At 40.5% G+C, this 17,159-nt stretch overlaps 1 protein-coding gene across 1 annotated transcript in view; it reads right to left on the minus strand.

The window, feature by feature from the left end:
* FMN2 (formin 2) overlaps positions 1 to 17,159 on the minus strand; it is a 656,752-nt gene that overhangs the window by 105,558 nt on the left and 534,035 nt on the right. The window contains exon 13 of the mRNA XM_085612201.1: positions 13,897 to 14,026. Coding sequence (XP_085468327.1) covers positions 13,897 to 14,026 — 130 coding nt within the window. The remainder of the gene's footprint in view (positions 1 to 13,896; positions 14,027 to 17,159) is intronic.

Here is a 17,159-nt window from a genome sequence, read left to right on the forward strand (position 1 = left end):
AAGATGTATCTGGTGCAGCTTTTCCAAGAATTCAAAATCCTCACACACACATAGGTGCATTCCTAGAAGTGTAGATGTTTGAATATCTTTCTTACTTGTGCCTTGAGAAATTGCGCACAGTGAGCAGTGGATGCTAGAGGAAATCAAGCCCAATGCCAAATTACATCATGCAAACAAATTAACAAGCTCAATCCTCCAACACCCACGCCCCAAGAGGGGTGGAGATATTTTGAAAACGATGGCCTGATCTAGAGTTTGGCAGAATGAGTACATGTGAATTCTTACCAAAAGTCTGTTTGCATTGGCTATCTGGTTTTTGTCCTTGAGGAAAATGTTTTTCCTGTGGAGAATTTATTTCCACAGTTCTGGGGGAGAACCCTTCCAAGTCATACTCTGAAAACAAATTTACTACTGTCCATAACAGGAGGGACTCTAAGCATTTCTAGGGTGGGAAGGAGTAGAGTAAAGGTGAATACACACAAACTCAGAAGTGTGTGGGCATGCATTACCCCCAGGTCTCCCCTGTCCTCGTTCCATTCATGACAGTGATGAATGGGACGAGAACAATGGGACCCGGAGTAATGAATAGAGCATTACCTTTCAAGACTTTCCCACTGAGAAATACCCACTCCCTGCTGTGTTTCACCAAAACATCATTTAGAAAATATCGTGATACACAAATATACTGTCAAAAATGTTGTGATGTTAAAAATATTGTGGCAATGAATGTAAAAGGTAAGCATATATATATTTTTTAGGTACGTCATATAATTTGTTTTTTCAGAATAGTTGTACATAATATTGTTTTTTTATTATTTTGTTGTGTTTTATTAGATTTTATTTTGTAATTTATTATTATTTTCATGCTAACTACATGTCATGTTTTGAGTATAGTCTTTTTGATTTGGTTATGTATTTCAAGACTTTATAAAATTTTATTTGAATATTTTCATTGGTTGGTTGTTGAGTTTATAGGGTAACATGGAGGGAGATCCTTTTTAAATATTTAGTTTTATATGTTTATAAATGTTTTTATTTTGATTTTCAATTATGTAAACTATTTAATTATATATTACCTAATAGATCATTGTAATTAAAATGGTCATTGATTATTGTAATTGTTAAATGCTTATTAGACAAGTTATGTTAATTAAATAATTGGTTTTAATTATGGTATATCAGTTGATTTAATGAATTCTGATTCTTTTTATTTCCAAGAAATAAGTTCTTACAGACATAGTGCACATTACCCATTTCATTGACATAGTACAATAACAAATATCACAAAATCACCATTAAATAGCACTTAATTAAATCAATATAGCCAACACATAACATAAACCTAAAACAAGTATAACATGGTATATAAAATAAAATATCTTCTCACTAAAACTCATTAAGCAATCTGCAGCCCATTTATCCCACTCGTAACAAAATGTTTGAAAGTGCATCAATTTAACAAACAACATGCAAGACTCATTTCATCGGTTTAAGCAACAAAAGAGCATAGTACAGGACAACATAGTATAAACCGGCAAAGAGACAATCCATATTAAAAATCTCTTTTGGCAGAGCATCATATAACAATTAGCCCTGCTGGAGCATAAACATCAAATCTCAATTATAAGAAGCAAAGTGTATTGTTCAAGGCCATATTTATCACAATTATCAAGGTTTAATCAATCTGACCTTACTAACAGACCCAATTATCTAATTTCAGGGCCACTCTTTTAACCAGCACATCCTCCTAATTTGATCTACATCTACCTAATAGTTCAAGAAACATTCCTGCAACCCCATATGGAATAACAAATATTGGCTGTTGGCAAATGGCTACATCCTTGTATCTCAAAACACATACCAAGTTTAGACACATTTCTCTTCACCACATCCCACATTTGTTTTTAAATAGGACACATCACATTATCTTCTTCCTTTCCACTAAGAAGAGTACACAATCCACCAGTAGGTGGCTCACAGAGTATTTTTATACCCCGCTTACATAGACACTGACCATGGATTTCACCTATTTTCTATTTCAGCTTTAGAATCCTCCATCCTGGGTCAATTCCTACCCTCAGCTGCATGATCTCATTTCGCAGAATCCTTTCTGTGATTCTGTATGATACAGGAAAAGGTCCAGGCCCTCCTGAGAAATTAGGACAGGCACAACAGATCTCTTGTTTCTCAAATACTGAATGTCCTCACTGAAGCTATTATCCTCAGCACAGCGTCTAAGAGAGCTCTTTATTTGACTGATTTGTTTTGCTTTGTCCCCTTCAAGGTGCATATCTGGAACTCCTAGGTGCGCCTACATTACTGTCACTGGATTCCTCTTACCAGGGACGATTGACATTACCTCAAGGAGAACTAACACTGATAATGTATCACAACAGACTCCATTTTAATCAAAAAATAAAATTGCAGGGCTCTTGGGTCTGACAGAGTACTTCAGGCTACAGTTCTCAACTCCCTCCTTATAGCTTGAACCATTGCATTTGTTGGTAAATCAAGAAGTATTTTCTAAATGCTACATTCTAACCCTGCCGATATGCAAGGTTTATCCATCACCAGTGCGTCCGCTCCATATAGGGCCTGGGGCTTTAATTTACCCTGTAAGACTTTACTTAGTGGCTCAAATGTATGGTTGCAGTGTTGCAGTCCAACTGTTTCAAGCCATTCACTTCAGTTGTCAATCTAAGCCTCTTGACAATCTTCCGATTGGCCAGATGTTTGTCCCATCTTAAATCATTTGAGAAAATCATCCCAAAATACTTATATTCTCACACATGCTCCAACCATGCATTGCCTACAAACCAGCGGAATCTTCTTTTTCTTTTTGTGAAGAAAAAGGTTTTGTCTTTTTAATGTTTATCATTAATTTATTTTCGAGGCAATAAGAGCTTAGTATGCTTAATTTGCGCTGCAGCCCAATAGCGGTAAGATTCATCACCACCAAGTCATCCTCATACATAAGGGAACAGATGTGTCTACCTACAATCTTAAGAGAAAAACTATGGGTAGCACTTAATGTCTGGGGGAGGTCTGCTATAAACAAACTAAGCAGCAGAGGAGCTAAAACACACCGCTGGCGTAAGCCATTCTCTACCAGGATTTTCCTCGACAGGCTACCCGTCCCATCAAGCTCAATCTCTACCCAGTTATCACTATGTAGTTTCACCATGAGATCTAACAGGGCCTCAGATATATTCTACTGTTGAAACTTTCACCAAAGTGTGCCTCTATCCACCCTGTCATATGCCACCTGGAAGCTAATGAAGCAGCAGCATAGGCAACCTACCAGCTCCATGGACCGCCTTGCGACACCGCACAACATGAAACAGTTGTCCACTGTTTAGTGTTTTGGCCTGCAACCTCCCTGCTCCACAGGGATCAGTCCGGTATCAAAAGTCCAGGCAGCTAAGTGCTTTAATTGGGTTTGAGCAAATAGCTTAGAAGTGATACTCAGCAAAAGAAATCATTGATAGTTAGCAGGCTGGTACATTTTGCCTTTTTTATGAATAGGCTTTGTTATGGCCCCTTCCATGAATCTGGAAGGATTCCTGTAGATTTTACGCATTTAACCATCCTACTCAATATTAGGCCCCACTTCCTAGGATCCTTCCTAAAGATAACAGATGAAAGACTACCTGGACCACCAGCCCTAACGTCTTTCATATTGCAGATTATTTCAGACAGTACCACTGTAGTGTGGGAGTTAGCAATAGCCTCTCTATCAACTTGAGAGCTAGCCAGGGACACCGACTGATTTTTAGAGTTTCCACCGCTATAGAATGAATAAATAAAGGTGTACTAATAGTCCTCACTTATATGTGCCTCAAGGGAAGGAAGATGGTGAGGTAAGGGTAATCAAATTCACCAGCCGTCAAAAGTGCTTACTATTCTTCTCTACAATGGTAGATAACATTAGCTCCCAATTTAATTTCTAAAACGACCTCTTTTTATGGGCACATAAGTTGTGATATGCAATTTTTGAAGCCTCCAAGGATTCCCTTAAGATAGCATTATTTGGATTTAAATTAGAGTGTTGATGACTCTTGTTCACAGCTCAACTCCCCTCCTGCAGTCGTCATCAAACCAGCCATTCCCGTTTTCCTCTAGTACTGCTGGATTGCTTAGGACACACTTTGCCAGCTTTAAGTTGGCTAATAATTGCTTCACCAGTCTGCCGTACCATCCTACCCATTCATCTCTTACTGCCAAATCTAGATGGCCAAATTTAATTGACGAGAGAGCCTGAATTGAATCTTCTCTGATCAAAATTCAAATTCTTCAATGGTAAACTACCCCAAGGGGAAGGGTCTTGTTTACACAAGCCACAAAAGGATCTTTAAACTCCAAGTAAAGGCCATAGTGATCACTGGGCCCTAAATCAAGAACTCTAAAGTGTTTTACGAGGTGGAACTGATAGATTGGGACAGTCACATAGTCAATAGGCTTACAGCTGTTGCCATGTTTAAAGGTTCTGGCGGCTGGTATGTCATTGTTGCATTGACCGTTAACATTGATCAAGTTCTGTTGAACTAAGCATGGCAGGACCGTGACATCTTCTTCACATGTACTTGTTGGAAGAATACCGTTGAGAATGTTTAATGTCAACCGCAGCTCCTTTAATGAATCATCAAACTCTTTAATTGCTGATTTATCATTAAAATCCCTCCTTACAACAAAAAGAACAACAGGATGATCCATAACAATGTTTGCACATCATTAACCAGATTAAGCAGTTCACACTCAGGTAAAGGGCAGACTGGTGGAACATTTATATTTAGACAAATCATTTCCTGTAACTCCACATCATCAGGGAACACATCGATTAAGCAGGCAAGGACCCAAACACAATCAGTTTGCCACTTTGTTACTTTCCTCCCATAATGGACAGATACCAATATTAGTAATCCACCAACTGTTCTTCCTATAATTGAGGCCTTGACATTTTGTGCTATAGCAACTGGGCACTTCAACAGCCAAGTTTCCTGGAGGAACAATACTGGGTAATTAGTCAGGACCTCTCTGTAATTTCCCATTGCCATCAAATATTTAAATCCATGAATGTTTCATACCAAGACACATCCTGTCAATAGATGCTCCTACCAAGCAATCTCCTGAGCTCCTCGTTCACCCCAAGCTGAAATATAGCGACCCTTCATGCCTTTGGGGCAGGGTCTCTCCACTCTCCAAGAACTGTACCTCTGACAACTGTGGCCATTGTTCCTCCTGAAATTACGAGGGTGCCTGGTCACATCAAAATAAGGAAGGTGAAGTAGATCTTGATTGCCCCTAGTCTGGGCTCAATCTTTTTGAAACATAATGGTAACTATTCTTTTTTGGGACCCATCCCGTTCCCACCAGCTCATTCCGGCACCTGTTCTCTGCCCCTTATCCAAGAATTAGTAGCGGTATCCTGACTGTGTTTTAAGCCACTATGTTCTCATAAAAATTGGGTTTTCCAGGGGCAGCCACCATCCCCCGGCTGACTAGCAGTCTCCCACTTCAATACCTTCACATAAGCAAATGTCAGCAAAGCTGGTGCCAAAGCTTCAACTAAACCCTTCATCTCCTCAGAGGCAAACAGTAACCATGTTATGTCTTCCCCTGCTACGGTCTTGAAGCCACCCAATACCAGATACTTTGAGGTTATACTTTTTAATCATTTAATATTTGCAAATGCACTTAACAGTCTAGATTTATTTATGTATTCATTTTAAAGCTTTTAAAGCACGCAGCTACCCCCAACGGGGGTGTCCCAGCGCTACGGACAAGGTGCAGTATTAGTATCTAGCGATTGGGGTTTTAAAAAATAACTGCATTGGCATCCTAGGCCTTGGATTATCTCTTACTTGGACAGGTAGAATTTTTTTTAAAAAAACCTTGGCTTCTCTTTTGCCGGAACTACCGCTACGAGATGTGAGATTGAGGGTGGGGGTCTACCTATGCTACTTTTGCCCCCAATTATTTCCTTCATTGCAGTCAAACATTCAGCAGTCTGCTGCTGAGTATTTTCTTTCCTTGGAAATTTTCTCAGCCTTCCTATACCTTTCTTACCAGGCCTCTCCCCGGAAACTTGTTGTTTGCCCCTCGCAGGATTCACAACTGTAATTGATATCTCAGGAGGTTGACTAAGAGGTCCCACTCCGCACACCTTCTGCCGACCCACATGTTTCACACTTCCCCTCCTTCCTGTGGTCCTCCTTTCATTCCCCATTCTGCACGACAGGTTGATACTAAACTTGGACAGGACAATTCTCTTCCCCAAAACACTCCCTCCTCTCAGAACTAGATAGGTGCACTTTGAAATAAAAGGGCCACCCCCTACAACATGTGTGGTAGATGGCATAACATCTTGGGGGCCAGAAACAACACCTGACTTGAGGATGAGCCCTTTTTCCCGGCTCCCAGTGTAGCATCCTTAGCCCCATCCTTTAACATTTTACATATACTGTCAAGAAGTTGGATCTGTTTAATGTTTTGAGTGTTATTCAATGCTAACGTCTGAAAGTTATTTGAATAAGGGATAAAAGGTACAGCATTGGCAAGTCTTGGGCAAATTCAGAAACATTCCCCTGGGAATTAGTCTCATGCCTGTCACTAAGACCCTCCTTCCTTAGACCAACACTGACTCTACATGCTTGATACAGGGTATCCAATTAGTTTGTGATTCGAAAGATGGTTCAGTCCAAACTGCAACAAACCCACCTTCCTTGGTGGATATTGAATAAAATGATGATCTTGGTAGTCTAGCCCTTAGGGGCCCTCCTGCCTGAATTTGAAACCCCTCCATCAAGTTTGATATACCTGACAGTTCCAGTCTCCCAATCCCAGTCTGAAACTATCAGTAGTAGGCTTGATGTACTACGTGACAATCTCTTTATCAACAGGAACACTGATTTGGGTACCTACAGGTGCCCTGTGGACTGAGTAACTAACAGGATTTCTGTACTTTGCATGCTTGTCCCTCGGAGGGGCACCGCTCCTGTTCTGGGATACACACTGGCATACTCTCTGGAATTCATCAATACCATGCTTCTTTGATTCTACCAGATTTCCTCTCCCCTTGTCTGTTGGTAAAACAACAACACCACCCATCCCACTATCTCCCAAAGGACAATTCATTACGTGGGCTTGGGTACCATTGACCTGACAGGAATGAAAGTCTCCATTGTAGAAAATTCTAACTATTCAATTCCAACCCCCATTTTGTCTTCCAACTGCGACCTTTCCACAGTAACATAGTCATTCTTATTACTGACATTATCGTTACCCAAGCCCATATATTGCCCATCCCTTCGCATAGCTCAGTTGTTGGGCTCTTGCTTTAAAATGTTTTGCTTTCTTTTTGTCACTTAAGGGGGGACAGACAATGGGGGTTTCTGTAGTTAGTGTACTTGGTGACACCTTCAGTGCAGGCTCTGTTGCAGGTTCCGCAGACCATTCCTGCGCATCTTGACTTGAACCAAAAATTGGAGTAACAGGTGACCCACCGGAATGGCGGGGGAGACACAATCATGGCAGTTGCAAGTGAAGCCTGGATATAGCTAGGTGCAGGAACACCTGGGGAATCTACATTTACCCATTCAAGACGCGGCAAGACCAATGTAAGACGGCGGTGCTGCTAGCTGCTCTTATTGTGTTCTTTTAAATATACTTGATTATTGTTGTTACTGTTGAAATACTGCTGATTTTAGATTGCATATTTGCACAGTTCACCATCGCCCCGGTCCGACCCGGCAAGTGCCGTTGTGCGGAGGGCGTCATTAGGCCTGTCACTGGTGCTTTAAGGATCGGGATTGTGTGGCGGGTCAGCGGGCAGGTCTTGGCGCGAAAGAACGCTACAAGACCAGAAGGCTCGGCACACGCGCAGCAGACGCGGCAAGGCCAATGTAAGATGGCGGCGCTGCTAGCTCCTCTTATTGTGTACTTTTAAATATACTTGATTATTGTTGTTACTGTTGAAATACTGCTGATTTTAGGTTGCACATTTGCACAGTTTACCATCGCCCCGGTCCGACCCGGCAAGTGCCGTTGTGCGGAAGGCGTCATTAGGCCTGTCACTGGTGCTTTAAGGATCGGGATTGGTCAGCGGGCAGGTCTTGGCGCGAAGAACGCGACAAGACCTGATGGCACAGCGGATGCGTGCAGAGGACGCGTGCGGCGGGGCGCCGCTGGTGCGCCAAAGGCGCGCCAAAGGCAGGCCCGTCTGTGCCTGTCCATGCCTGGCCCGGGCCTAGGGCCAGAAACCCTGGATCTCGACACACTGAACCTTCAAATAAAATCACATACTCCCGAGATGAGCTAATAAAATGGAATTCAGGGCCGGCCACATCATGCTGCTCCAGACTGGATCCTTTGAAGGAGGCCAAAAAATGTGAGCAATGCTTGCTACAATTTAGCTTTACGAAAAGTAAGCTGAGGTCATTATTGATAAAACCTGTGCATCCGCATGCTCCCAAAGATATTAAAGCCATGCTGATTAACAGGCGCTCACTAATCAAACATAACACCGAAATGGCTGAGATTATAGAGAGCCATAGGCTCGACTTAGTCTTTGTAACAGAAACTTGAGCGGACGCAACTTCTGATCCTGATCTGACACTGGAACTTCCCACTGGATTTACCATCACCAGAGCTGATAGAACATGTAAGCGGGGAGGGGGGCTAACCATTATTGCCAAAGAAGATCTATCAGTAACAGGATCCTCGTCTGGTACCTCCCAGGATTGCGAACTACTATCATTCCAGATACTGCTTAATAACAATTACTCTCTAAACGGACTACTAATCTACCGCCCACCTGAGGCTCAGACCCCCTTGCTGGACATAAAAAGCCTTTTTCTGGAAGCCAGCATAAACTACACAGATTACACAATCTTAGGAGACTTCAACTACCATTTAGAAAACTTAGCTGTTCACAAAAGTATCGAACTCACTGATGTTATGACAGGTCTCTCAATGTAACAACTAGTCAGAGAAGCGACTCATGTTGCAGGGCATACTCTTGATGGCATCTTTACCTTCAATACCATGCTTAAAATATTTGAGGTGTTACCAGTCCCTTGGTCTGACCATAAAGCCATTATTTTCATAATTAAGGCACGCTCTCAACAAATAGCAACAACTATTACACCTGTTGCATCCTCGCATCAAGACTGGGCCAATATTGACATTAACTCCCTCCATACGTCACTACATGAAACCAAGCCTATGTTGGCAGCAGATACGAATGAAGCAATTTATAATTTGACATCATGGGTCAATAAGGCGGTAGACGCTGCAGCACCCATAAAAACAATAATTTCTAGAAGGAAAAAGCCTTCCGAACCTTGGTTCTCTGAAAAATTAAGAAATCAAAAACAATTATGCAGAAGAACCGAAAGACAGTGGATGTCAATCTATGACCAGGCGTCAAAAATAAAATATGCTCAATCGCTGGCATTACATAAGAGGCTAATTATTGAGGAAAAAAAGCAAATATTATACAGCAAAAATCTTGGAGGCTAAGAATTCCAGTAGGGAACTTTTCTCTACTGTTAAAAAACTAGCCAAGCTTCTGGAGAAATCCAAAATAGACAGCAGCCCGGATTTTTGTAATACTCTGGGTCGGGCTTTCGTTAACAAGGTAGAGACAGTATATAAAACCTTTTTGGACAGCAATCCTCCCTCTACCAAATCTCCAAAGTCAGTGACTGATCCTTGCACGCCACAAACTAGCTTCTCCTTCTCCACCGCGTCGTGGGAACAGATCATTGAAACAGTAAAGGCAACCAAATCCGGGGCCCCAACAGACCCCTGCCCCCCAAAAATCTTCAACTTATTTCCTAAAATACTTAGTGAACAATTGGGCTTACTGTTCTCTGAAATAATACTATCAGGACAGTTCCCTGAGGCCTGGAAGGTAGCTTCAGTACTACCTTTGCTGAAGAAACCCCATCTGGATCCGGAGGACCCTAGTAACGATTGGCCAATCTCCAGAATACCATTTCCATCGAAGGTACTGGAGAAATTGCTTAACACCCAGCTTACCTCCTATATCTCCTCGAATAATCTTTTAGATTACTCCCAATATGGCTTCAGAGAGGACCACTGAACTGAGACCGCTCTGATTACAGCAACTGAGGAACTTAGAAGATCGTTAGATGAAGGAGTGAAGGCCACCTTGATTTTGTTAGACCTATCGGCGGCCTTCAACACTGTCAATCACACAATACTAATTGACAGATTGGCGGAGCTGGGCATGCAGGAATCCACTACTGCTCTATTAACCTCATATCTTGTTGATAGATCTTTCTCAGTAGAACTGGGCGGCTCCAGCTCCAAAGTTTTCAATCTACCATGCGGGGTGCCTCAGGGCTCGTCCCTGAGCCCCACGCTGTTTAACATTTATATGGCTCCTCTGGCCTCAATGATCAGGCAGTATGGCTTTTCCGTGATCTCCTATGCAGACGACACCTAGGTGGTCGTGTCCATAACTAAGAACGAGGACGAGACTGCTGATCGCTTTAACAATTGTATGTCTCATGTTAACATCTGGATGCAGACCAATTGCCTAAAGCTGAATGGGGAGAAAACTTAAGTCCTGCTGTTAGGCTATAACCCTCCAGTTTGGTCGCCGAAATGGTGGCCGGCTAACCGGGGAGATTGTCTAACACCTGTCGTCAAGGCAAAAAATCAAGGCGTGATCTTTGATAATAGACTGACTTTTGACGGCCAAATCAATAATCTCTCTGCCACTTTTTGGGGTATCTTGAAAATGATCAAGAAGATTCGCTCCTTTATCCCCGCCGAAGCTCTAAAACCTTTAGTAACCACCTTAGTGCTGTCCAGGTTGGACTATTGCAACGCCCTCTATGTGGGGATTCAGATCCAATATCTACAAAAACTACAATGCTTACAGAACGCTGCAGCCAGATTGATATTTGACATTCCAAAATATGAATCAGTGTCACATCGACTAGGAGCGCTACACTGGATACCAGTGAGAAAAAGAATAGTATTTAAATCGCAATGTATTGCATTTAAAGCACTCGAGGGCACAGGTCCCCTATATCTGAAATCACATCTGAAATGTTATGTGCCTCCTAGAAATCTCAGATCCTCACAGCTAAAACTGCTTCAAATACCTAGGTACAGACAGGCACGATGGGGAGGCAGAAGTTTTCTGATAGGAACTGAGAAAACCTGGAATCTTCTGCCACTAGCAATTAAAAACAGCACCTCTCTCATTTCCTTCAGAAGATCTTTAAAAAGATGGCTTTTCTCAAACTGACCGAGGAGTCCTGCTAGTTAAGGCGTCTCTGTTTTTTATATACGTCCAGCCACGTTTAGCGCCAAGACGCCCTCGGGCAATCGTTGCGCTTTATAAATTTAAAAATCAAATCAAATCATTCCACAATGTCATGGACTGTCGCTGACATGACGTCTGTACCATCACTGAGGATGTATGAAACATCGGCAACCCCAGCTATTTCTCTCTGCCAGTCTGTCATTATAAAACCCCCTATATCAGGAGCATCTGATGGCCTTTGAACGGCATCCTCAGAAATATCTAAAATAGGGGAGGAAGTACCAGAAGAGTTTGTGCAGGGGCACCTGCACTGACAGCCTCTTTGAGCACACATTTCTCACCTTTGTGCTGTTTAACGCCATCAGTCCCAACTGCCCTACCTCTCGGTCTCAGAAGACGTTCCTACATAGTAGGGTTTAATAGATTTTAATCACGGAATTGTAATAGCGTTTTTATATTTGTAGTATTATTCATTAAATTACTGTCTATTGTTAATTATTTTTAAATAATATTGTTATTTGTTATTGTGGGTGTTGGAATTTTAGGGGAGTGTATTAAAAAGAGTTATAAATATCTAATTTTAATGTTGTTGATTGGTAAATATTTATATTTTTTGTATATTCTTAATTGTTGATGCATTTGTGTCATTTTGTAGTCTTTTATAATTTTTTATGTTATAAAATTATATTTTCAGAAATATTTGTTGAAATATATTTTATTGTCAAATGTTTAAGTATATATATTGTTTTAATGTGGGGGAAATAGTACATTTAGTTTTTTCAATCTTCAACAATTTCCTTACTGTTGCTTAGTTTGGAGTGGGAATAGTAATCTGACCCTTCCAAAGTTCAGCAATTTCCCTACAATTGTTTACATTGGAGTGGGAATACAAAATCTGACTCCTCCAACAATGTCCCTACTTTTGGTCAAGTTGGAGTGGTAATAGTAAATCTAATCACTCCAAAGTCTGGCACTTTCCCAACTGTTGTTTAATGGGAGGGGGAATAGTAAATCTAAGCCCTTCAAAATCCAACACTTTCCCTAGTCTTGCTCAGGTTGAATTGGGAATGGTAAATCTGACACCTCCAAAACCCAACACTTTCCGTACTGGTGCTTATGTTAAAGTGTGAATAGTAAATCTAATCCCTTCAAAGTCCAACACTTTCCCTGATGTTGTGTATGTTGGAGTGAGAATGGTAAAACTGACTCTCCAAAGTACAACACTTTCCCTGCTGTTGCTTAGGTTTGAGTGGGAAAAGTCCATCCGTTTTCTCACCCCTGCCTACTTTTAAGTGCAATAAGAATATCTAACCCCTAACAGTGTAATTTTTTAGGTGACTGTTTTGTTTTGACTTTTTTAATGATTTATTTTTTGTGATATAATTTTAAAAAGTTTTTAATGATGTATTTTCAAGGGAATATTATTTTTTACATCTTTATAATATTATTGCACATGTAGTTTTGTTATATTTGCTTATTAGTGTTATTATTTATTGTTAATTATTAGAAATATTTTTATTTTTTTATTAAAGCTCATATTATAAATTCATATATTACATTTATTCTTTTTTAATTTCATTTAAAGTATATATTTTGTAAGTTATTACTTTTTTGGATATTATGATTTTTTTAAACATGTAATTGTTCAATAGTAAATATAAATAGTGAATAACATTAATATTTTGAAATACTTACCTATTTTGCGATGATACTTAGGTCTTCTATATTTTTGTAGTTAATATTCTGTCCTTCACCTACAAAGTAGAGATGATATTTGTGTCCTCGATATTTTTGGGGGATATTTTTGCCTCCAATATTTCGTCATACAGCCCTCCCACCAAAGAAGGTATATTTAATTCCATGTAAAATTACACAATAATAAGGTAACAGTACATGCTTTTAAAAAGATTTCTAAGAGCAAATAAACATTTTGTGAATACAGAATGCAAATTTGCGTCCATAAATCAAGCTATTTTTTAAAGTAAGTTAAACTAATGCAAATGGCTTTGTGAATTGGATTAGTTGTTTAATTGGTTCCCATTGTTCCTCATGCCACATCATCAAAGGAGAAGGTTTTATGAGAGATAAGTCCTTTATCATGCACCTTGGGTATGTGTCGTCACTCATGTTATTAGTTATCTAGTGGGACCTGCAGGCAAAATAGTTTAGATACTTATCAATTAATAAGTGAAGAATAATGAGCATTTAGGACAACATCTAAGAAGTTCCATCAATGAAAAATAGTGTATTTTTTTTAATTTCTATTTATACAAAACTAAATGCCTCTGCCTTTTTCCTCAAAAATCATTTTCCTACCTTGAATTAAGTGAACAATGGTTATCACATGACAGTTGCAGGTTTTCAAACTACTCAAGAGAAATCAGTGCTTTAGAGCTACAACTCTTCCTATAGGTTGAAGGATTGGGAAATTTAAAAAACCCATCTAATATCACTACTTATTCAAAGTGAAATGACATTGCAGAAAACCTGCCAAAATGCAATTTCAAAATGACTTTAAGAATCACAGTGCAAATGTGATAGAATTTAATATACATCAACATATGCATGCACAACAAAACCTGCATTGTTTGTACCTTTCAGATCTTTCCTTGATTTTCGGAGATCCTTTTGGAAATCTTCAAACTTCATCTGTGAGACATGAAAGAGGTCCTGTGGTTCTGGCAGTGGAAAAATGGGTTGTTCCTTCCCAGCGTTCTGCCAAGGCTGTAAAATAGAATGCAAAATACCTTCAAAACAATGTACTTTTTAAAATTACCTTGTATTGTACGGTCTCAAATAAGTGAAAATATCTATTCTGAAATAGGAGAAAGAAGGAGCAATAGAAAGATAGGGTAACAATGACAAGATAAAGTAGGGATGAAAAAAGAACAATCAAGGATGAGATAAGGAGACAGGAAGTGTCTTGGTTTTCAGTTATCTAGGGCATTTGGTAGTGACAAAAATGAGCTCCTAAGGAAAACTCTGGGCCCTTGCACCTTTTTAAAATGTATTTCTTAATTTTCACAAATTAAGTATTGGTTAAGATAAACTATTGCAAAAAGCAATAAAGTATGAAATAAAAATACTGTTGATTAGTACCTGTCAAGGAAGCATGTTTACCAGGCCAGCCTATACTGATAGTACTAAATCACAAAAGTTACTGTCAGCGGTATTGAAAAATATCAGTATTTTTCTTAGACAAAACTGTCTGCTTGCCGAGCACCTTCGAAAATAGCGTGGAGTCTAGCTCAGCTCCAGGTCCTCTAGCCCAAAACCAGACGTGATTTCATGTAATTTGAGATGTCATGAGTGATGTCACTGACCATGTCATGAGTGATGTAATACGTGACGTCATCAGCAGTGCATTGAGGGGGCACGAGTTATAGTTAGCTCAACTAACTATAATGGCCAAATTTCTTTGGTTTTGTACAAGTGAAATGTCCAACTAATTATAACGTCACTGAAACCTATGGTTTTTTTCAGTGAATTTCTAAGGTTTTTTAAAAGCTAATTTCTAACTATAGCGTCCCTGAAACCTATGGTTTTTTTCAGTGAATTTCAAAGGTTTTTTAAATTATAATTTCTAACTATAACTTGTTTTTTTCAGTTAATTTCCAAGGTTTTTAAATGCTAATTTCTAACTACAATGTCCCTAAAACCTATGGTTTTTTCAGTGACTTTCTAAGGTTTTTTGAATGTTAATTTCTAACTATAACGTCCCTGAAACCTAAGGTTTTTTCAGTGAATTTCTAACGTTTATTAAATGCTAATTTCTAACTATGGATACATAGGTAGGGCATGTGCAGAAAGAGGATGGAAAATGCAGAAAGAAGCAAGAGATATGCAGAAAGAACCATCAGAGGTGCAGAAACAGGCCTTGTTGCAAATTCATTCTGTGCCCTGGGCACCCCCCAGCTTTTTGCTGACTGGTACTGGATGAGTGCGTGGGTAATGCCTGGTTCATTGCATGAGTGCATGGGTAGTGTCTGAGTGATTGCATGAGTGCATGGGTAATGCCTGTGTAATTTTATAACTGCATGAGTAGTGCCTGGGTGATTGCATGAGTAAAAAAGGTAGTCCGTGGTGATTTTTTAAGGGCTTGGATATTGGCGGAATGTTTGCATGAGCGCATGGGTAGTGCCTGGTAATTGGAGGAATGCATGAGTAAAGCATGGGTGATTGCATGAGTGCATGGGTACTGCCTGAGTGATTGGAGAAGTACATGACTAGTGCCTGGGTGATTGCATGGTGCATGGGTAGTGCCTGGATGATTGGAGGTGTACAAGCATAGTGCATGGAGATTTTTTGATTGCATGCTAGTGACTGAGTGATTGCAGGAGTGCATGGGTAGTACATGGGTGATGGGAGAAGTGAATGGATAGTGCCTGGGTTATTCCGTGAGTCGATGAGTTCTGCCTGGATGATCGGAAGAGTGCATGGGTAGTGCCTGGGTGATTTTGAAAATGCTTAGTTACTGCTTTGGTGATTGCATGAGTGCAGAGGTAATGTATGCGTGGTTGGAAGACTGCATGGGTAATGCTTGATTGATTGTATTAGTTTGAGTAATGCCTGGATGATTGCATGAGAGGCTGGGTAGTGCCTGGATGATTGTAAGAGTGCAAGGGTAGTGTATTGTGATTCTATAAGTGCTTCAGTATTGGTGGAGTGTTTGGATAACTGTATGGCTAGGAGCTGGGTGATCGGTGGAGTGCATTGGTAGCGCACAGGTGAATAGAGCACTGTAAGGGTAGTCCCTGAGATATTAAATCAGTGCATGAATAGTGCCTGGCTGATTGGAAGAGTGCTTTTGTAATGCCTGGGTGTTTTTGTAAGTGCATGGGTATTGCTTGAGTGATTTTGTAAGTGCATGGGTAATGCCTGGGTGATTGCATGAGTTTATGGGTAATGCCTGGATGATCGCATGAGTGTGTGGGTAGTGCCTAGGTGATTGCATGAGTGCATGGGTAGTGCCTGAGTGATTGCATTAGTGCATAGGTAATGCCTGGGTGATTGCATAAGTGCATGACTAGTGCCGGGGTGATTGGAGAAGTGCATGTCTACTGGCTGGTTAATTGAAGGAGTGAATGAGTAGTGTCTGGGTGATTAGAAGAATACATGGGTAGTGCCTGGTTGATTGGAGCAGTGCATGAGTAGTGCCTGAGTTATTGCATGAGTGGATGAGTAGCACCTGAGTGATCAGAGGAGTGCATGGGTAGTGCTTGGGTGATTTTGTAACTGCTTGGTTAATGTCTCGGTGATTGCATGAGTATGGAGGTAATGTATCGAAGATTGAAAGAGTACATGAGTAAAGCTTGACTGATTGCATTATTTTATGGGTAATGTCTGGATGATTGCATGAGTGCATGGATTGTGTCAAGGTGATTGCAAGAGTGGAACAGTAGTGTGTGGTGATTTTATAAGTGCTTGGGTATTGGTGGAATGCTCGGATAAGTCTATGGTTACTAGCTGGTTGATTGCAGGAGTGCATGGGTAGTGCATGGGTTATTGCAGCAGTGCATAGGTAGTGCCTGCATAATTGTATCAGTGGATGAGTAGTGCCTGGGTGATTGGAAAAGTGCTTTTGTAATGCCTTGTTAATTTTGTAAGTGCATGTGAAATCCTCGGGTGATTGCATACGTTTATAGGTAATTCCTGAATGATTGCATGAGTGTATAAGTAGTGCCTGGGCGATTGCATGAATGCATGGGTAGTGCCTGGGTGATTGGAGGAGTGCATGAGTACTGCCTGGGTGATTTTATAAGTGTTTGGGTAGTGGCAGAGAGATTGCATGAGTGCTTGGATAGTAAGTGGGTGATTGGAGGATTGCATGGGTACTGCATGGGTGATAGCATGAGTG

This window comes from Triturus cristatus, chromosome 6, assembly GCF_964204655.1.
Source record: "Triturus cristatus chromosome 6, aTriCri1.1, whole genome shotgun sequence".
Classification (NCBI taxonomy): Eukaryota; Metazoa; Chordata; class Amphibia; order Caudata; family Salamandridae; genus Triturus; species Triturus cristatus.